Genomic DNA, 23,048 nt, shown 5'->3' with positions numbered 1-23,048 from the left:
ATCCAACTTGAAGGAGCTGGAGCAGTTTTGCCTTGAAGAATGGGCAAAAATCCCAGTGGCTAGATGTGCCAAGCTTATAGAGACACCCCAAGAGACTTCAAGCTGTAATTGCTGCAAAAGGTGGCTCTACAAAGTATTGACTTTGGGGGGTGAATAGTTATGCACGATCAGGTTTTCTGTTTTTTTGTCTTATTTCTTGTTTGTTTCACCCCCCCCAAAAAAATAGCATCTTCAAAGTGGTAGGCATGTTGTATAAATCAAATGAGATAAACCCCCCAAAAATCCATTTTAATTCCAGGTTGTAAGGCAACAAAATAGGAAAAATGCCAAGGGGGGTGAATACTTTCGCAAGCCACTGTAGCCATTTTCAAGTCTTGCCATAGATTTTCAAGCCGATTTATGTCCAAACTGTAACTAGGCCACTCAGGAACATTTAATGTTTTCTTGGTAAGCAACTCCAGTGTATATTTGGCCTTGTGTTTTAGGTTATTGTCCTGCTGAAAGGTGAATTTGTCTCTCAGTGTCTGATGGAAAGCAGACTAAACCAGGTTTTCCTCTAGGACTTTGCCTGTGCTTAACTCTATTCCTTTTATTTTTATCCCAAAAAAAACTCCCTAGTCCTTGCCGATGACACGCATACCCATAACATGATACAGCCACCACCATACTTGAAAATATGAAGAGTGGGACTCAGTGATGTGTTGTGCTGGATTTGCCCCAAACATAATGCTTTGTATTGAGGACATAAAGTTAATTTCTTTGTCAATTTTTGTGCAGTTTTACTTTAGTGCCTTATGGCAAACAGGATGCATATTTTGGAATATTTTTTATTCTGTACAGGCTTCCTTCTTTTCACTCTGTCATTCAGGTTAGTATTGTGGAGTAACTACAATGTTGTTGATCCATCCTCAGTTTTCTCTTATCACAGCCATTAAACTGTAACTGTTTTAAAGTCAACATTGGCCTCATGGTAGAATCCCTGAGTGGTGTCCTTCCTCTCCGGGAACTGAGTTAGGAAGGTCACCTGTATCTTTGTAGTGACTGAGTGTATTGATACACCATCCAAAGTGTAATTAATAACTTCACCATGCTCAAAGGGATATTCAATGTCAGTTTCTATTTTTATTTACCAATAGGTGCCTTTCTTTGCGAGGCATTGGAAAACCTCCCTGGTCTTTGTGGCTGAATCTGTGTTTGAAATTCACTGCTCGACTGAGGGACCTTACAGATAATTGTATGTGTGGGGTACAGAAATGAGGTAGTCATTCCAAAATCATGTTAAACACTATTATAGCACACAGAGTGAGTCCATGCAACTTATTATGTGACTTAAGCACAATTTTACCCCTGAACTTATTTAGGCTTGCCATAACAAAGGGGTTGAATACTTATTGACTCAAGACATTTCAGCTTTTCATTTTTAATTAATTTTGTGTAGGCAAGTGACAAAAAAATCTAAATGTAATCAATTTTAAATTCAGGCTGTAACACAACAAAATGTGGAAAGAGTCAAGGGGTGTGAATACTTTCCGAAGGCACTGTAGATCTGACCCTGGATCAGCAACTGCTACCATGGTCATGGTTTAAAGGCTCTGATCATAAACTTATATGTTGTGTATAAACCTGTATTATTTAATAGTAGTCATGTATCTCTCTACAGACTTGTATTCCAGTCATCTTTCATATGCTCCAGATGGAAACTTGTTGTTGTCACTACCCATGAACTTGTAAATATGTCTGATATATGGACATGCCCTGCTCATAATCCTCAATGTCTTTCCCTGTCTGTCCTATCCTCTTGAACATGAATCCAGAACTGATATGCTTGGCCTAGCTACTGTAGGTAGAACGATAATTCAATAAACCTCAAATATGCTGTTGCTAAGCGTTAAATCACCGGTTGCCTTTGTTATTTACGGTTTGGGAAAAGGTGCTAAGGAGAGGAAGCTGCTGTTTAACTTGTACAGCCACTCCCTTCCACCCATACTGCTGTTCTAAGTGTATAGTGTTCCTTCCAGCAAGGTCCCAGCTTGAAACAATACAGGGCTAGAATTAGTGTAATTAACATACCTGCACTTCAAAGTCAAAAAACACCGGAGCTGCGTTAGATTACGGCTAACATAAGCAACACTTGTTAAACGCAAGCGACCGGGGGCTGCTGCTGCTGTTGCCTGGGACTAAAGTGGTTCTTAATAAAGATATATTCGTCATTTCCCTCTGCATGCATCATCTATAAACAGTGGTCAGTGATTATATGCAGCGGAAATGGTTTTCTAATCCATGGTTTCATTATTTTGTGATGCATTGGTGGAAGAATCCACAGGCTATATCCCCTATTAGGAAGTAAATATGCCCCCAGTGACACAACTTCATCGCATAGCTATTTCAAAATAGCCCTGGACCGTGGGGAAACTTTTCTGTCTCTTCTCTGGAAACAATTCTAGAATTAGATTATGATGTTCTACAGAAGAAGTAACCAGCGTTAGAACAAAGCTTTCATTTTAACCAGCCACCCAAAAGAGTGCCAGGTCTCAAGAAGACAATACTATTCTACTGTACATGTGTTATAACCCCGACAAGGTGGGTTCAGATTGTGGGCTGGTTCCATGAATAGGCCTCTGATGGCACATTAAGACACATCAATGACAACCAAGGGATCGCTACAGCATCACTTCACATGCTTTATTACAGGAGTTGTCCACTCCCTAATCCTCCCTAGTCCCTGCCTTATCATTCAGCTGGCTAGTCAGGTTTTCCGTTACAGCAAGCCAACCAACTGCTAGCTGGAGCTCTGGGTTGAACCCACTGGCCTAGACAACAGATAAAGATGTGAGTCTGTGTGTTGACTAGGAATGTAAATGATGGTGATTGGGGCTTTAGGCGTGAATTTACTTAGCAGAGACTCTGGACGGCAGATGACAGATTTCTTCGGTGGTGTGTGTGTGTGTGTGTGTGTGTGTGTGTGTGTGTGTTTAGGTTGAGATTGTGGTTCGTTGTGTCTGACTGAGAATGACATCATCCCCCCTCCTGGAGCTTCCATAAGAGGGAGGAGGAGGGATGGGAGGATGGGAGGAGGAGGGATGGGAGGATGGGAGGAGGAGGGATGAGAGGATGGGAGGAGGAGGGATGGGAGGATGGGAGGAGGAGGGATGAGAGGATGGGAGGAGGAGGGATGGGAGGATGGAGAGATGGGAGGATGGGAGGAGGAGGGCTGTGGTTTGGGATCCTGGTTAGTTGGAGAGAGTTCACTCTATTGTCTAGCTGTCTCCTGTCCAGGCAGCTCAGCTCTCATTGAGTGTCTGAAACACCCCCCTCACCACGGCCATTATCTCTCCCTCCTCGAATTCATCAAGCTTTCCTTAGCATGAGGTCTGTAGTCATGATAAACAGGAAATGGTGGACATCACTACTACAGGCCCATGTCAGGCTGGCATAGACTTAGGGATCAGTGTTGATTTATTAATGAGAGCTTCCCTTGCACTCACGACTCACCCGGCCCATGTTGATGCTGTCATCGTCTGGGCCGAGAGTTTTCTCACCTCAATGACAAGACACAACAGATGGTTTGTATCTGTCTGGGCCCTTGAGGGGGGGTGGGTTGGGGCCCTGCTCTCTGTGTCTGTCTCTACAGTGGGAAACCTTGGAGAGATGAGAGGGAGGACTGTAGAGCGACCAAACTAGCCTAACCCAGCCTAGGCCATCTGGCCCCTCCCAAGTGTGAAGGAAGACATATAGAGGAATACTTTTAGGTTTGATATAAAGGTCTGCCATTGAGCCTAGAGCAAAGTCACTGTAGTCAAGTTAATGCACGTTGTCTACAAACAGTTATACCCGCAATTTATAATAGGATGTTCAAGTTTGGACACTTCCCCGGTGCGGCGGTGCCAAACGGAACCGAGCCAAAACTTTACTGGCAGTCACTGAGCCAAAAAGCTATATCAGATTTTGTCTTTGTTATTTTGGGTAATCATAAAACTGCCAGTAATATATGGGAGCTTAAAACGTGAGATCATTATGTTCTTTGTTTTAAAAATGAGTGTGCTTTAAAATATGAGGTCATACTATACTTACATTAAATTAGAGATCCAAGAACAGTGTTTATGCATGGGGTTTTATTCTCATGTGCTTGCTTGTCCACATAATTTCTACCTTCTCTCTAGCTACGTACTGAAAGATTATGAGTATTGTCATAAACCATTCATACTGATGATACAAGCCAGGGAAGAGCAGGTGGAGGAGGAGTGCTGTGCAATGTCCTCAGTCTAACCCTAGAATTGTAAATAGGATGTCAATGTCTTGGTATGTGTGGTACCAACTTGTTGCCGTGGTTGAAACTACATCTGGATCCCAAGTTGCAGATGTACTGTAGTATCTATGGTACATGGTAACAACAAACTTTACAATAGTGTTGTACGTTTCAGTTTACGGCTACATTTTGTGTCATTTGGAACCATTTTCTTATGACTTGAGGGAGGCTGAAATATTGAATACAAGAAATACAAAAATACAAAAAAGTAACCAAAGACTGTAAACCCTTTGATATAACACCACCTCAACCAGCAGCATCCCTGACAGAGACTAACAGTGTCAGAACCTGACTTGTGTTCAGCCTCCTCACTCTTGCATTGGTACTTCCCAGTTCACTCTCTCACTAAGCCAACTCTATGGCCTCTTCAACTCACTAGACTCCAGCATGAACTTATTGTGAACCCCGCCCCCCACTCCAACTCTTAAAGTTCTCAGTAAGGCACCTCTTTTATTGCCAGAGGATTACCTGGGGAGTGACCCCCACACATTTATCTCCAGATATTGGTTCCCTCTGCTGCTGCTGCTTGACACAGTCTGACCATATGTTTTTATGTAGAGGGAGAGAAAAGTAAGGGGGGGGGGGGGGTCAATGGTACTGTAGATATCTGATCCTGTTCAGTTCCCCCTGGCCTCATGTGCTGTTGCTGTATCCTTTAATGTTTCACAAATTGCCCTCTCAGGTTTCTCTAAAGCTGTGGTAAACTGTACCCCCACCCCCCGAACCACTCATAACATCAAGAGAATAATATAAGATCTGCTTCAAACACCAACATAATAGGATAATAACACACAGTGTGTTGCTTATTCAGTCGTGTAGAAAGATAGGACGGCTGAGGGTAGAGCAGGAACTTGATTATTCATTTGAAATGGTTGCTCAAAAGCAGTTGTGCCAAGGATGGATTTGCTAACCACTATCTTGTAATCAGATGATGTTTCTGTGTGATGTTGTTTTTCTATAGTGCTGCAGTTGATGTAAGTAGTCTTCTGAGTTGTGTGGCCTTTAAAACTACTATAATTAGCCGTTCCAGCCATTGGGCCTGCTGTATACTTGTTACAATTGACTGAGAACTGGTCAAATCTCTGAATTCCTGTCGTAAAAAGCCTGGATTTCGTTTTATGTTAAGCCAGGGGTATTCACACGATTTGAATTACATTTCTGTAATGTTCTCCTTGAAGCTTGGTGGGCTTGTAAAATGTTAACATGTTTTGATTTAGCGCTTTTACACTTGGTCCACGTGGCATTTGTGAAGAACTTACATGATTCTGGTTGTCTTGTACTGTGTGTCGTTGTGTTGCCATCGCAAGTGTTGCATTTTTCAGGTTTTGCTACATAGCCGAGGTATCCAATTTTGTATATAGACGGATTTCGCAATCGTCTTCATTCATGTGACCTTTAGAATAAATGGAAAAGGTCTTCATCAATCATCACAGACACCTGCATTGGGCCAAGAGAAGAGGACGGAGACATTTAAGACTACTGTGGCTCTTATTTCCCTGGTTGAAACATCTCATCAAAGCCCCCAAGATGCATTGGGACAGGGCGGTCCCTGTGACAGCTCTTTATTGTTTCAGCCAAACACCTCGTCTAGTTTTACGGTTTGGTTTCTATATCATGACTTGACATCCGACCACCTTCAGTCTCGACAAGTTCTCCCAAGGCTTCAGGATATGGCCTTGAATTAATCTTTCCAATTTTAACCACAAACTATTCATCTGTCCCATTGTAACCACAAACTCAACCCCTTGTCTCAGTTTCAGCCAGTCCATTCTTCTTGGACTTGTTACATTTGAAAGTTCACACTTGTAAATTCCCTGTGTTAGAGAGGGTGAGTGGTGGGTGGGGACATGTTAGATAACAGTTATTAGCAGACTGACCTAGCTTGCCTCTAACAAAGGGCTGCATTCACACCAAACAAGTAAACAAACTTGATGATGGCCATGTCGAGTCTACGTCAGCAGACGAATTCCGTCAAGGAAAAGTAAATTGAAACTCCGTCCCCATAAATGTTAGTAATGAACAGTTCTCACCTCAAAATTAGCAGTTTCCTAACGCTTTGCGCGAGTTACGAGGTCAATTTTAGATTTTATACAAAGTTAATAAAACTGTGTGTACACACAGAGGCTGGAAGTGTGTACACCACATTGCCTTCCATGTTGATGGGATAACCCAATGAATAATAGCAGATATAAATCCAACACTGACTCATAGAGGACGTACACAACATGGCCTTGGAACATTACTCCTAGTATATGGTGAATGCTCACGTTTACATCTGTGGAATAGAAGTATCTAAAGTAACCCAAAGAGTTATGGCTTAGAATCTGTTGGTGTTTGTAACAATGCGGAGTTGTAAGTGACTTTTGTTTTACAGCCTAGTGTCTGTGGCCCTCGTCATCCCAGATCCCATTGGTAGAAAGAGGATGTGAGGTCATAAGGCGCTGATTACATGAATTTCCTGGGAGAGTGTAATTTGTTAGACTGGTGTCAAAACAGTGAGAGCTTAAGCTACACACAGTACTTGACATAAACCATTAGACCTTACATCAGGGGCAAGTCATGTCAGAGATAAGCCCCTTAACTCTGGAGTGACCCAGCCTCCTGGCTTGTACAAAACATTTTCATGTCTCTTTTGGCATGTGTTGTTACTGACGGCTGAATGTCAAATGACACGACAGAACACAGAATGACACAAGATTGCAAATATAATTCTTCCGAAAAGATTAGCGTAAAATGCCACTGTGATTATGGGCAGACGCCATCAAAACAGAAAGAAATGTTTGCCACATCCAAGTTTGAATGAAACGTTTGCACAATTCAGCCAGACAGAGAGAGAGCCGTCCGGCCCGGAGAATGGAGAATGCATTCACCATGACAAGAGATTTCAGCTGGCAGCTCTGGGCTCCTTTTTCCCCATAATTCACTCACTATCTTGACACCATGTTGGCGGGAGAGTGTGAGCAGCACCAGCACATTGTACAGACAGACACAGCTGCTGCTGCCAGCCTCAGAGACGTCATGTCCAAGTCTGCGTCCCAAATGGCACCCTTTTCCCGTTATAATGCATTATACTTTTGACCAGGGTCCATAGGGCTCTGGTCATAAGTAGTGCACTATATAGGGAATGGGGTGCCATTTGGGACACACCCAAAGTTCTCGCTGTCGGGCGCTTCCTTCCAGCCTGACAATATGAAAAGAACTTCCTTTACCCATGTTGTGCCAGTCATAATTTAAGAGGTACTGTGTAGGCTATCCACTCAAACAACTGCTACAGAGAGATTAATCAGAAAAGCTATCCTTTGTTGGTAAAAGTATCCTCAACATGTAATTCCTGGCATTTTTGCTCCTCTGTTGTAATCGAAGACTTGTCTTTACTCACTCACCAGATCATACGGAGGCAGAACATGGGGAAGACATTTCAGGCATACTGGTGTGTTAACTGATAGATTTTTTTTCCAAAGTTCCATTTACTTTTTGGAATACCTCTGGGGGAGTGAAATGAAACCCTAATAGCTGGACATACTTACGCAAGGGAGGAATCCATTTATACAAGGGACAGTGACACAAACTTGGCAAATCTTAACTGGGCTTAAATTCCCCAAAAGTTGGAGAGTTTTACAGTGCATGAAAATGCGGGAGGGAAGGAGTGGGAGGCATTGTTCATTATGCAAAGCACTGATATGCTTAATCATCCAAAGTAATACACTCTCTCGCTCTCTCGCTCTCTCGCTCTCTCTCTCTCTCTCTCTCAGGGGGAAAATAGGAGCTGAGAGTAGAGTATGTACTCTGTGGTCTGCCAGGCTAATCACTGCATTCTGTCAGAGATATGTAATCACATGACGCCATACAATGACGGCTCCCCGGACCTAATTGGCCCACACATTTACAGAGGGAACGGAGAAACGTCTGACAGCTCTGCACACTAAGAAAAGCACTTACATGTCGTAAAACGGGCCTTTAATCATTATGTCCAAGGTTTTAGTTATAGTTCACCTCCTAGACACATTACAGGTTGAGGTTCAAGATGGACATCATTGTAGATCTTGTGTATTGAGTACGGTGCACTAAAACTGTCCATTAGTTGTGCAGTGGGTTTTTAACAGGCTTTCTCGGCACAATACGTAACCTGGTGGGATCTGCTTCAGTTCTATTAGAGGCAGACCTTAGTGGAGCACACTGATCAAAATGTTGGTCGCATCATCATCACGTCCATGGCTAGACAATCCTTTCACTATCTGACAGTAGAAGAGGAAGACGGAGTGTTGGCAGACTAGTCTGTTAGGTCACAATCAGGAATCAGCTCACATTTTCCAATCGGTCCAAGGCCACGCCTGTGTGAAACAATGACAGTGTATACAGGTGTGGGATCTTAATTTGACCAGTTTCTCACAGCAGGAACGTAATCCTGCAGCAACAGGAAATTTGAATTATTATGTGGATTATAATTAAATGGACATTTTTGTAGGGGTTGATGCATTTTTCATAAGGGAAAATCAAGTTAGAAATTTCAAAGTGGTAATTACAAACTTTAGAATCCTTTTAAAACTTCAAATAGACTACAAGATTTAAATGTCATGCATTGAAGGAAAGTTCCCTGGTTTAGGTTTAGGTGAGGTTGGAAGCCCAAAAGGGCTTACAGTTGAAGTCAGAAGTTTACATACACTTAGGTTGGAGTCATTTAAACTAGTTTTTCAACCACTCCACAAATTTCTTGTTAACTAACTATAGTTTGGCAAGTCGGTTAGGACATCTTCTTTGTGCATGACACAAGTAATTTTTCCAACAATTGTTTACAGACAGATTATTTCACTTATAATTCACTGTATCACAATTCCAGTGGGTCAGAAGTTTACATACACTAAGTTGACTGTGCTTTTAAACAGCTTGGAAAATTCCAGAAGGTGATGTCATGGCTTTAGAAGCTTCTGATAGGCTAATTGACATAATTTGAGTCAATTGGAGGTGTACCTGTGGATGTATTTCAAGGCCTACCTTCAAACTCAGTGCCTCTTTGCTTGACATCATGGGGAAATCAAAAGAAATCAGCCAAGACCTCAGAAAGAAAATTGTAGACCTCCACAAGTCTGGTTCATCCTTGGGAGCAATTTCCAAACGCCTGAAGGTACCACGTTCATCTATACAAACAATAGTATGCAAGTATAAACACCATGGGACCACGCAGCCGTCATACTGCTCAGGAAGGAGACACGTTCTGTCTCCTAGAGATTAATGTACTTTCGTGCGAAAAGTGCAAATCAATCCCAGAACAACAGCAAAGGACCTTGTGAAGATGCTGGAGGAAACAGGTACAAAAGTATCTATATCCACAGTAAAACGAGTCCTATATCGACATAACCTAAAAGACCGCTCAGCAAGGAAGGAGCCACTGCTCCAAAACCGCCATAAAAAAGACAGACTACGGTTTGCAACTTCACATGGGGACAAAGATCGTACTTTTTGGAGAAATGTCCTCTGGTCTGATGAAACAAAAATAGAACTGTTTGGCCATAATGACCATCGTTATGTTTGGAGGAAAAAGGGGGTGCTTGCAAGCCGAAGAACACCATCCCAAACGTGAAGCACAGGGGTTGCAGCATCATGCTGTGGGGGTGCTTTGCTTCAGGAGGGACTGGTGCACTTCACAAAATAGATGGCATCATGAGGAAGGACAATTATGTGGATATATTGAAGCAACATCTCAAGACATCAGTCAGGAAGTTAAAGCTTGATCGCAAATGGGTCTTCCAAATGGACAATGACACAAAGTTGTGGCAAAGTGGCTTAAGGACAACAAAGTCAAAGTAATGGAGTGGCCATCACAAAGCCCTGACCTCAATCCTATAGACAATTTGTGGGCAGAACTGAAAAAGCGTGTGCGAGCAAGGAGGCCTACAAACCTGACTCAGTTACACCAGCTCTGTCAGGATGAATGGGCCAAAATTCACCCAACTTATTGTGGGAAGCTTGTGGAAGGCTACCCGAAACATTTGACCCAAGTTAAACAATTTAAAGGCAATGCTACCAAATACTAATTGAGTGTATGTAAACTTCTGACCCACTGGGAAAGTGATGAAAGAAATAAAAGCTGAAAGAAATAATTCTCTCTACTATTATTCTGACATTTCACATTCTTAAAATAAAGTGGTGATCCTAACTGACCTAAGACAGGGAATTTTTACTAGGATTAAAAGTCAGGAATTGTGAAAAACTGAGTTTAAATGTATTTGGCTAAGGTGTATGTAAACTTCCGACTTCAACTGTATATGAAAACCACACCACAAATATAAGTAAAAAAAAAAAAAAGTTTTCAACAGGTTGATCAAATTAAGATCCTACAACTGTAACATAAAAGAAGAGAGAGAGGTGGATTTCCCCTTAGGTTCCATCTTTAGTTTAGTTTGTAGCTACAACCACCTCAAGAGGATACGTTTCTACCTGAATACACACTGTATAATGTGAACTGCCATAAAAAATATATACAGGCTTTTCAAGTTCAGACAATAAACTATTCAGAGAGGAAGTCATAAAACAAACCACATTAACTACAATAATCGTCTAACAAGTCTGGTTAATAGGTGTGGTATTTTCATACAAAAAAAGCAGTATTATTGTGAATGGCAGTTTTCAAAGGATGACTCCTAGGACACTGACACAACTCTCACACTTGCAGAAATGCTGAATGCATGGAGGTATGTTTGCAAAATGTACTCAGTCCGTATTTCCCAGAAGTGGAAGGTCAAAGATGTACTGACGCAACTGGAGCTGAGTTACAGCCCGCTTTGTTTGGACAAAGCATATCGAAGGGAGTCTGTGCCATCTGTATGTTTAGAAGGAGTTGGTGGATATGTCATAGTTGTGTGATGATTCTGGACCTCACCACAGTTCCTGTGGTCGGGCCTTAGAGCACACTACTACACACATTTCAAACAACGTCACCACTCCACACATGTAAAACAAAGTCATTGAGAGTTTGCTTACTGCAAGTGTGTTTCTCTTTGCTCTTCTCCCTTCCACGTCCATGACCTCTATGTTTGCAACTCTTTCTCTTTCCACATCAAAAAGCAGAAATAAACAATAATATAAAAAATGTAACACTAAAGATGATATCATGTTTTGTTCATCTTACTCCTTGCTGGGGATAAACATTTTGCTGGCAAGTCACAACATTCTGTCATGTTTGCTCTATACCTTCAACCCTACACTGAAATTCCAAACAGGAATGTACAGCATGCGTAAGTGTAGCAAAGCATTCTGGGAGCCGTGGCAATACAGGTGTGCTATTCATTAAAGTCATGACCAACTGTTAGAGTCTTGGCTGGATGCTCTGGAATCTAATTGGTCAGCAACAGATGATTCATCATTCTGCTGCCTCTAGTAGTTAATGAGAGAGTAATAGCATCTAACAGAGATAGTGAAGATGTGACAGGGGATCCTGCTTGTGCTTGCACCAGTAACAGCTGGATGATAACTTCTTAAAACATAGTCCTGGACATTTGTAGTCGATTCTCACAACCTACCATGAAGGTGTAGCCATACTGAGAGAGGTATGCTGTTCCTGCTCATAAATTATAATGAATTCATGGAAGAAGATCAAAACACCCAATGTTCTATCTTCGAGAACTGGGAAGGATGTGCGTCCCAAATGGCACCCTATTCCCTATATAGTGCACTACTTTTGACCAGAGTAGTACCCTACATAGGGAATAGGGTGCCATTTGGGACGAAGGCAGATAATAAGCATCCCAGGAATGATGGCATGGCAGTGGAATGTTCCAGATGCACCTGAATGATGTAATCATGACAGAGTCAGTGGGCCGGCACACTAAGCCCCTGTGTGTGAGATGGGACTTTAGAGAGGTAGAGAGAGAACACCCATCCATCTTACTGTGCTGTCAAATCAATGACCAGAGTGCTACTTTTTCATGACAAACATCATATTTGTCTAAAGGTATAGTCACCCACTAGCAAGAAAATAAAAACATCCAGATTTGCATATTATCATCCTAGTCAACCAAGTTAACCTTTCACCTTTCAAACCCAAAAGAGACTGAGTGTGCTGAAGCACCTCTGTACCATACGTAACACGCGTGTTGAAGTCATGTTTTAGGCAACATCTGCTGATGGTTAGAGTGCTCTGTGCTGCTCTGCTCTCAAGCCCCACTACACACACACACACACACACACACACACACACACACACACACACACACACACACGCAAACACACACACACAAACACACTGTACACTGCAGTGAGGTCATCAGGCCTGGACGTGGCTCGTTAGCCAATTCATCAGAGGGGGCTGCTTGACCTCTATCAACCCCCTCAAACTCCCTCTCCCCCCTTGCCCTCTAACCCCCAGGCTTTCCAACCCAACAGTTGGAGGCTCAGTGCCAAAATATAGAGGAAGAAAGAGACAATGAGAAAGAGTGAGAGAAAGAGAGGAGGAGATGGAGATAGAGAGAGAGAGGAGGAGACGGAGAGAGAGAGAGAGAGGAGGGAGAGAGAGAGAGAGAGAGAGGAGGAGACGGAGAGAGAGAGAGAGAGAGAGAGAGAGAGAGAGAGAGAGAGAGAGAGAGAGAGAGAGAGAGAGAGAGAGAGAGAGAGAGAGAGAGAGAGAGAGAGAGAGAGAGAGAGAGAGAGAGAGAGAGAGAGAGAGAGAGAGAAAGAAAGAAAGAAAGAAAGAAAGAAAGAAAGAAAGAAAGAAAGAAAGAAAGAAAGAAAGAAAGAGAGAAAGAGAGAAAGAAAGAGAGAGAGAGAGAGAGAGAGAGAGGAGGAGGAGACGGAGAGAGAGAGAGAGAGAGAGAGAGAGAGAGAGAGAGAGAGAGAGAGAGAGAGAGAGAGAGAGAGAGAGAGAGAGAGAGAGAGAGAGAGAGAGAGAGAGAGAGAGAGAGAGAGAGAGAGAGAGAGAGGGAGCTCTGGTGTCTCGTCCGTTCTCAAATCCCTGCTACACATAGCCCTCGTAGTATGTAATCACACTTGCTGTTTGCCAGCATGGTCCAGAAAGGAAATGACTGCATCCAGCGAAAATGCATCATACAACAATGGATTAACGGGCATGAAATCAAAAACTGGTGCTGCGCAGTGCTCTTCAAACAGGTGAACTGTAGCCAAGCTTTAGTACTTAGATCACAGAGGCTATTGTTGCTCTCTTCAGACGAATGATAATTGGTTTGTCTATCTACATTCTGTGTTTTGAGGTTTTGCTGTGTTGCTGATTTGTGTTTCTGCCCCCTGTGATAATGTTTTGGAATGTCTGTCTTCAGAACAGAAGCTGCCACACGACGTATGAGGTCCCTGCTACAGTTACAATATTTATTGAAGTTGCTTCAGGGAATTATTTTTGCTGCAGACACCCAAGAGAGTCCAAGAGAATGTGTTTCCATTTTGACCAAAAAGGTTTATGGTTCAAATAAGCCTTTTTACCCCCTGGTTCATGTCCATGTTTGGTCCAAATGGTAAACACAAGACAAGACAGTAACACATGTGACAGTCTGTGTACGTGCTGGTGGGCTATTGAATGTAAATCTGCAGAGTTACTTTGGACAAGTGACTCCACTGTTTCTTTGTTCTGGCCCAACTTAATTTAGTTATTTTGTTTGGCTTGAATAAACACTGTTCGTCATATATGCTACTTATTAAGAGCCTAAAGGATACAGTCGTAATAGAACAGAACCCTTAAGTAATCTTAAGGGTTGCTGACTCTGTAGATATTTAATAGTTTGTAAGAGTATAGCATAATATCATAATTACCCAGATTATAGCCATGTAAAAATCGGTCTTTTGAGGATAGTCTAGACAAACAACCAGGGATTAGATGAGGTAAGGCAACACCTCAGAGACACCCACCTTTACTCTACCATTGTTCCCCAAGCACTTCACTTGTTGCTCTAGCTCTGCTCTAGCCTGTCTCCGAGCGAAGCCAGATGACGAAGGCAGATGTAGAAGAAAACTTCCAGCTCTACTTTCTTTACAGTTTACACACTCAAGCCGAAATCTGGATGTCCTCTAGTCTACAAAGCTTTGGCCAAACTTTAATCATTACCATGGCGACCTGACATCTTGTTGAACATGCAGTATGATTAATGCTCTTTTCCTCCTCGACCACTGTGTTCTTTCTCTCCTGTATAAATCTTTCGCCTTGTTCTCACAGAGTAATTAACGTGATCCCTGGACGGAGGGATATTTATCATGGCACTCCATCACTTCCTGACACGCTCCTCCGAACCGTGACTGAGTCCAGTACTGCAGGCCCAGGCCGTGGCCGCGGTCCGCCAAGCCAAACACACCGACCGACCCAGAGAGGTTCTGATAATGCGGTCAACATAATTAGGGCACCTCGCTCTGGACCGGGCTGATGGCCAAATCTCTCTCTCTCTCTCTGAAGTGATTTGGTGGACGTGTAAAGTAATCTGGCTGAAGCAGCAGAGACCGCTAGAGGGAGGGATGGATGGAAGGAGGGAGAGATGGAGGGAGAGATGGAGGGAGGGGGTCATACTGTACCTGTATGGTACAGTCTAGTCCGTTTTACACCGATTTACAATGATAGATGTCTCTACATGAAGGCATAGCCTCAGTCAGAAGGTGAACTCCCTGTTAGGGCTTGAATGTTCTCAGTCAGGTTGGATACACTTAAGCCAGATCTCTCTGACTTCACTTCACACTGACTGACTTTGCCATATAAAGACATTACTTTGACACAGAGAATCTGCCAGAGTATGTGTTTGCAGAGCTCAAGAGAGAGAGAGAGGGAGATGTTGCTTATAACAACGGCAAAGGCAGTTTCATTTTGGGCCAAGTCATCGGGTTTGACTTCAACAGTCCCGATCTGCAAACTATGGTCGAGTTTCTAAGTAACAAAATGAGTCTGGGTCATGTTTGAGTTACGACACTATTAATGTCTATAATAGGGGGAAACTGGACTCTGTCAGATGATCTGTTAACGTGTATAGAGTGTAATGTAGAGTTTGTTTTTGACATCTCCTTGGCATGCCCATTAATTTCCTGTAATATTATACATAGAGTATATTACAGTTCAATTATCACAGAGTTGCAGAAACCTGGTTGAAAGCTAAACGTGTGTAAAACTGGGAACCTTCAAGAACGATTTCTCTGTATGTAACTACAGTCTGCTATTCATAATGTCGTTCTGAATTCCAGGTAAATACCAGCTAACCATGAAGAGCATGTATTACTCCAATATCTAGCCTACACAAACATCAGTATGAATCTGTCTCTAACTATTCAGGGTTGGTCAATTGTGCTTTGGAAGCCAATGAGTAAAGCTTCTTTGGCATTATGCATCACTCTATCAACTTACGATAACATGTCTCAACACAACCTGGGTTATAATACAGCCAGATCATTTATAAGGGGATTACCAATCAAAGGCAGCCTGATACTGATGTATTGAATTATTTATCAAGCTTTTGGTTTAAAGCCCCTCTTTTCTAAGAGAAAACAGTAATTACAAACCATCCAAAAAGGTTTTGGCATGTAGGTGTTAATTTCAAGATCATTCATTCAACACCTTGAGGAACCTTTCTGAGGAGGGTGCTCAGCTCTTGTGTGTGTGTGTGAGTGTGTGTGCATCCGTATGTGTGTGTGTTCATACATGAGTCCGTGCCTGCTTCTGCGCATGTTCTTTGCTTCTGGCCATTTTGAGCCAGTAATCGAACCCACAATTGCTGATGCTCCAGATACTCAACTAGCGACCTGACATTTCTAAGTGACCCCAAACTTTTGAACGGTAATGTATGTTTGTTAAGTTGAGAAACAGAGCAACAAACAGACCTCTCTCGTTCCTGCTCCAGCAGGTTGGTGAACTCGTCGCTCTTCCTCATGAAGTCTCCATGGTTCCTCTTCTCGTCCTCCAGCTTGTACAGGGCGTGCTTGTGGGACTGCTCAGTCAGCAGCAGCTGCTCCAGCATGCGACGGTGGGTCTCCCTCTGCTTCTCCACCAGCTTGTCCAGCTAGGCCAGACCAGAGCATTTACTGACCACTCCTCTATGTGAGGTGATATAGGATGTATAAATGTATTTTAATACATGATTGTCCAGTCATGAGACAAAATCCCATAGTCAATCTTTGAACCTACAAAGTAGCTACTTCATATACATTTCAGCAGACACTCTTATCCATAGCGACTTACAGGAGCAATTAGGGTTAAGTGCCTTGCTCAATTGCACATCAACAGATTTTTCACCTAGTCGGCTCGGGGATTTGAGCCAGCGACCTTTCGGTTACTGGCCCAACGCTCTTAACCGCTAGGCTACCCGCCGCCCATCTACTGTAGCTGAAGTTATAAGTCTCAAGTCTCAACCCTTCCACGTCACCTTATCAGGGTGCTACACTTCACTGACCCCAGTCTTTACTGAGCTGCTGTATTGAATGTGTTGTGACTGTGCTACCTCAGCCATGGGCCTCTCGTAGATGTCCTCCTGGAAGGTCTCAGCCTTGCTCTGGACGGTGTCTCTCTGCAGGGCCTGAAGGACCTTCTGTGGGGTGACGAACCCATACTGGGCCTCCAGGAGGGCCAAGTCAATCTTCTCAGCCTTCAACACTGTGATCACCTCGTCTCTGGCCTGTGTTCGGGGAGAGAGAGAGAGAGAGAGAGAGAGAGAGAGAGAGAGAGAGAGAGAGAGAGAGAGAGAGAGAGAGAGAGAGAGAGAGAGAGAGAGAGAGAGAGAGAGAGAGAGAGAGAGAGAGAGAGAGAGAGAGAGAGAGAGAGAGAGAGAGAGAGAGAGAGAGAGAGAGAGAGAGAGAGAGAGAGAGAGAGAGAGAGAGAGAGAGAGAGAGAGAGAGGAAGAAAGAGTTCTATGAGCATGAATCTAAGGAAAAAAGCACCATGCACCATGCCCCAGATCAAACCACAAATCCCTCTCTCCATCCCTCCGTTTCTCCAGATGCCTAGAGTCACGCTCCATCACAAATGAGCGCCACCTCTCCACTCCTCCAGCCAAGGCCACCAGGGCTCTGAGGATGCGTTCCAAATGGCACCCTATTCCCTACACAGTGCACTACTTTTTGACCAGAGCCCTATGGTGCCGGGTTAAAAGTAGTGCACTATATAGGGAATAGAGCGCCACTTGGGACACATCTTGAGCCTCTTGATGTCTGCAGGATGGATTAGACCTGAAGTCTTCAGGATTTCTATAAGGTTGGAGATGCGCTGCTCTGCAATTTAATAGGTTCATCTTGTGGGTTCATCTCTGTTTATAGGTCTCTGTGCTATTGATGCCTGCACCATCCATCAGTGTGAGACTACTAGGTCTACTGTTAGCTGTCTGATGTCAGAAACCCTCTACAGCTCCCCAGCTGTTATCTGTCTGTCTATTACCAACAAGCCTGTCCTATAGCTAGACTACCCATGGTTTAGTATTACCAACAAGCCTGTCCTATAGCTAGACTACCCATGGTTTAGTATTACCAACAAGCCTGTCCTATAGCTAGACTACCCATGGTTTAGTATTACCAACAAGCCTGTCCTATAGCTAGACTACCCATGGTTTAGTATTACCAAGAAGCCTGTCCTATAGCTAGACTACCCATGGTTTAGTATTACCAAGAAGCCTGTCCTATAGCTAGACTACCCATGGTTTAGTATTACCAACAAGCCTGTCCTATAGCTAGACTACCCATGGTTTAGTATTACCAAGAAGCCTGTCCTATAGCTAGACTACCCATGGTTTAGTATTACCAAGAAGCCTGTCCTATAGCTAGACTACCCATGGCTCGGTTGACCCTTATCCCAGATAACTCATGTTAGGACCCAGTCTAATGCCAAGCCCTCACCATGTTCAATCTAACATGACTCAGTAGCTAATCTACTCTATGCTACTCTGGTCATATGACCTGTTAGTGTAGCCATGAACTACTATACTCTAATCTGACCCAGTCCAGCCCACACCTGGCCCAGTCTCTAGTGGTCCACCCTCTCACAGTGTCTCCTCACCTAATAACCCATGAACCAGCCCAGTCCAGCCAAACCCTGGCCCTAGTCTCACAGTCTCTCCTCACCTGCAGTTCTCCCTCCAGCATAGACAGCAGGAACAGAAGGTCATCTCGGGAGAGGTCCCTGGCCTTCCCGCCTGCTGCCTTCTCCCTCCGGCTGTTACTGCTGGCACTGCCACTCCCACTGCTGCCACTGCCCTCCTTGTCCTTCCTCTGGACAGTGCCTGTGTTTGTGCCCGTGTCATCGGGAGGCTCCCTGTGTCTGGCCCGTCCTGCACCCCTGCCCTGTGGCTCCTCACGTTCTGTGGCCCGCCGCCGCGATCCTGCCTGATGCTGCGCCAGCTTGGCCTTGGCGGCGTCCTCTAGGCTGTTGCTATGGGAACGCATGGTTGTTTACCTGCGGGGGGAACAGGAAGGAACATAGTGGGAGGAGATTAATAGGTGGGGTGGGGTGTAGCCGTGGGGTAAAGGGTTGGTGGGTTGGTGGGTTGGGGCGGGAGACAGCTGTGCTGTGAATGGAGTGATCTGTTTTATTCAGCCCCGAAGCGCAGTCGTCCAGGCTTTGTATCATTGGATAAGACCGTGGTTTGGTTAAATCACTGACTCATGACAATGATGAAGCCATGAATGGCCCGACAGTCTTAAGCTCCATTCACAGTGTCATTTATCGTTTTCTGAGTTGTATAGTACCGGGAAAGGTATACGTACACCTTGATGAAAAAGTGATTGTGAAAATAAATCCTGAATAGGCATAGGCCAATCTCTGTCCTGTGTGTTTGATCTGAGGAAAAAAAGAAAACCCCTTGAAACATTCATTACATCATCAGTTGTATTAGTGGCCTGGCCTGGCTGACAGTTTATTAGGAAGAGGGATAGCTGTTTGACTGCATATGTACACAGGCAAGGCACGGAATGATTCAGGGATGATGTCATCACCACAAGCAGCAGTCTGCTTGAACAGATCTAAACTCAGAGATCTGGGCTCCAGGCGAGAGCAGAGAGCAGCCGTATCCGTTAGTGAGTGTTTGCTCACACACCATCACAATGCACTAGTCCCTGGAGGATAGCGTGTAACTCTGTCAACCTTCATCAGGGTTCTGTTGATGAGTAAACTGTGTCACAGTAGAGACTAAAGCAATCAGACCCTGTCTGGCCCTAATGGATCACAGCTATTACTCACAGTTAGTCTCGCAACATTTGAGCTGTTCAAACAGACAAAGGGCACAGCTGGGATCCAGGTCGACAAGGAGCTGGTTACGCAACACCTCCAAAGAGTTCAACTCGGGTCACTGTACACTCTTAGAAAAAAAGGTGCTATCTAGAACCTAAAATGGTTATTCGGCTGTCCCCATAGGAGAACCCGTTGAAGAACCCTTTTGGTTCCAGGTAGAACCTTTTGCACAGAGGGTGGAAAAAAGGGTTCTCCTATGGGGACAGCCAGGTAGAACCCTTTTCAGTTCCATGAAGAACACTTTCCACAGAGGGTGGAAAAAAGGGTTCTGCTATGGGGACAGCTGAATAACTATTTTGGAACCCTTTTTTCTAAGAGTGTACTGCCAAAGTGCCAAACCTGACGAGTACTCAGTGGGTGTATAAAAATATCTAACAATCTCTTTTATTGACTGTCCTGAAATCCCAGATATGCCCCAGTGTTCTCTGCTGTGCTGTGTGTGTTTGTGTGAGACTGAAATAAAGCTGGCTGGAGTGGAGTGTCTGGCGTGTCTCCATATCAACCCTGGCTGTTGTACGCTCACTTCCCAGACAAAGCTGTGTGTTTTGAGAGGAAACATTGCCGAGGGCCAATGCTACTGGTCAGCGTTGGGTTTGACAGTCACACAGGCTGCCCTGTTCCATGACTGTAGTGGTTGGACGTAGGAGTGCTGGGAAACCTATACTATACTATACTATACTCCTATACTGTGAGCGAACTATACTTCTGTTTAGAACCTCTCACTGGGAGTGTCTATGGTTCCAATCCTAGGCTGGATCACTCCCTTCGGCACATCTATACTGGCTTCGCTTAGTACACTACTTTTAGAGAAACGTTGGTAACACTTTCTTTTTAGAGCCCATTTTCCTTTGGAAGCTCTCACCCAGATCACTCTCTCCCTATCATTTTATAGTCCAACAATAACATAAACAAAACTAACAAGAATGTGCAAAGAGTGACTTTTGCTGGAAAGCACCAGTGATTCAAGCAAGCCTTATGAAAGCACAGTTTGAGATGATGATGATGATGATGATGTTTTTGGAATTATCCCTGAACTTCTCAGAGTCAAAGGTTATCCTCAGAAGAGCACGAAACAAAAACACCAGTTATGTAACTGCTGATGTACGCTATATATGAACTATGAGCATGGTTTACTGTTGTTGTGTACGCTATGTATGAACTATGAGCATGGTTTACTGTTGCTGATGTATGCTATGTATGAACTATGAGCATGGTTTACTGTTGTTGTGTACGCTATGTATGAACTATGAGCATGGTTTACTGTTGCTGATGTACGCTATGTATGAACTATGAGCATGGTTTACTGTTGTTGTGTACGCTATGTATGAACTATGAGCATGGTTTACTGTTGCTGATGTATGCTATGTATGAACTATGAGCATGGTTTACTATTGCTGATGTACGCTATGTATGAACTATGAGCATGGTTTACTGTTGCTGATGTACGCTATGTATGAACTATGAGCATGGTTTACTGTTGTTGTGTACGCTATGTATGAACTATGAGCATGGTTTACTGTTGCTGATGTACGCTATGTATGAACTATGAGCATGGTTTACTGTTGCTGATGTACGCTATGTATGAACTATGAGCATGGTTTACTGTTGCTGATGTACGCTATGTATGAACTATGAGCATGGTTTACTGTTGCTGATGTACGCTATGTATGAACTATGAGCATGGTTTACTGTTGCTGATGTACGCTATGTATGAACTATGAGCATGGTTTACTGTTGCTGATGTACACTATGTATGAACTATGAGCATGGTTTACTGTTGCTGATGTACGCTATGTATGAACTATGAGCATGGTTTACTGTTGTTGTGTACGCTATGTATGAACTATGAGCATGGTTTACTGTTGCTGATGTACGCTATGTATGAACTATGAGCATGGTTTACTGTTGCTGATGTACACTATGTATGAACTATGAGCATGGTTTACTGTTGTTGTGTACGCTATATATGAACTATGAGCATGGTTTACTGTTGCTGATGTACGCTATGTATGAACTATGAGCATGGTTTACTGTTGCTGATGTACGCTATATATGAACTATGAGCATGGTTTACTGTTGCTGATGTACACTATGTATGAACTATGAGCATGGTTTACTGTTGCTGATGTACGCTATGTATGAACTATGAGCGTGGTTTACTGTTGCTGATGTACGCTATGTATGAACTATGAGCATGGTTTACTGTTGTTGTGTACGCTATGTATGAACTATGAGCATGGTTTACTGTTGCTGATGTACGCTATATATGAACTATGAGCATGGTTTACTGTTGCTGATGTACGCTATGTATGAACTATGAGCATGGTTTACTGTTGCTGATGTACACTATGTATGAATTATGAGCATGGTTTACTGTTGCTGATGTACGCTATGTATGAACTATGAGCATGGTTTACTGTTGCTGATGTACGCTATGTATGAACTATGAGCATGGTTTACTGTTGTTGTGTACGCTATGTATGAACTATGAGCATGGTTTACTGTTGCTGATGTACGCTATGTATGAACTATGAGCATGGTTTACTGTTGCTGATGTACACTATGTATGAATTATGAGCATGGTTTACTGTTGCTGATGTACGCTATGTATGAACTATGAGCATGGTTTACTGTTGCTGATGTACGCTATGTATGAACTATGAGCATGGTTTACTGTTGTTGTGTACGCTATGTATGAACTATGAGCATGGTTTACTGTTGCTGATGTACGCTATATATGAACTATGAGCATGGTTTACTGTTGCTGATGTACGCTATGTATGAACTATGAGCATGGTTTACTGTTGCTGATGTACACTATGTATGAATTATGAGCATGGTTTACTGTTGCTGATGTACGCTATGTATGAACTATGAGCATGGTTTACTGTTGCTGATGTACGCTATGTATGAACTATGAGCATGGTTTACTGTTGTTGTGTACGCTATGTATGAACTATGAGCATGGTTTACTGTTGCTGATGTACGCTATGTATGAACTATGAGCATGGTTTACTGTTGCTGATGTACGCTATGTATGAACTATGAGCATGGTTTACTGTTGCTGATGTACACTATGTATGAACTATGAGCATGGTTTACTGTTGCTGATGTACGCTATGTATGAACTATGAGCATGGTTTACTGTTGTTGTGTACGCTATGTATGAACTATGAGCATGGTTTACTGTTGCTGATGTACGCTATGTATGAACTATGAGCATGGTTTACTGTTGCTGATGTACACTATGTATGAACTATGAGCATGGTTTACTGTTGTTGTGTACGCTATATATGAACTATGAGCATGGTTTACTGTTGCTGATGTACGCTATGTATGAACTATGAGCATGGTTTACTGTTGCTGATGTACGCTATATATGAACTATGAGCATGGTTTACTGTTGCTGATGTACACTATGTATGAACTATGAGCATGGTTTACTGTTGCTGATGTACGCTATGTATGAACTATGAGCGTGGTTTACTGTTGCTGATGTACGCTATGTATGAACTATGAGCATGGTTTACTGTTGTTGTGTACGCTATGTATGAACTA

The 23,048-nt window shown here is 43.3% G+C and overlaps 1 protein-coding gene across 2 annotated transcripts in view; it reads right to left on the bottom strand.

Annotated features, from left to right (window-relative positions):
- filip1l (filamin A interacting protein 1-like) overlaps positions 1-18,666 on the bottom strand; it is a 41,661-nt gene extending 22,995 nt beyond the window's left edge. For both annotated transcript variants that reach the window (XM_045214198.1, XM_045214199.1), the window contains exons 1-3: positions 18,326-18,666; positions 16,717-16,890; positions 16,100-16,278 (exon numbers count right to left, since the gene is read on the bottom strand). In XM_045214198.1, the coding sequence (XP_045070133.1) occupies positions 16,100-16,278; positions 16,717-16,890; positions 18,326-18,646 (674 nt within the window). In that variant the 5' untranslated portion in view covers positions 18,647-18,666. The remainder of the gene's footprint in view (positions 1-16,099; positions 16,279-16,716; positions 16,891-18,325) is intronic.
- Positions 18,667-23,048: the final 4,382 nt, after the last annotated feature.

This window comes from Coregonus clupeaformis, unplaced genomic scaffold (assembly GCF_020615455.1).
Source record: "Coregonus clupeaformis isolate EN_2021a unplaced genomic scaffold, ASM2061545v1 scaf0215, whole genome shotgun sequence".
Taxonomy (NCBI): domain Eukaryota; kingdom Metazoa; phylum Chordata; class Actinopteri; order Salmoniformes; family Salmonidae; genus Coregonus; species Coregonus clupeaformis.
Note: the sequence above shows the minus strand (reverse complement) of the source record. Positions and strands in the feature narration are given on the sequence as shown.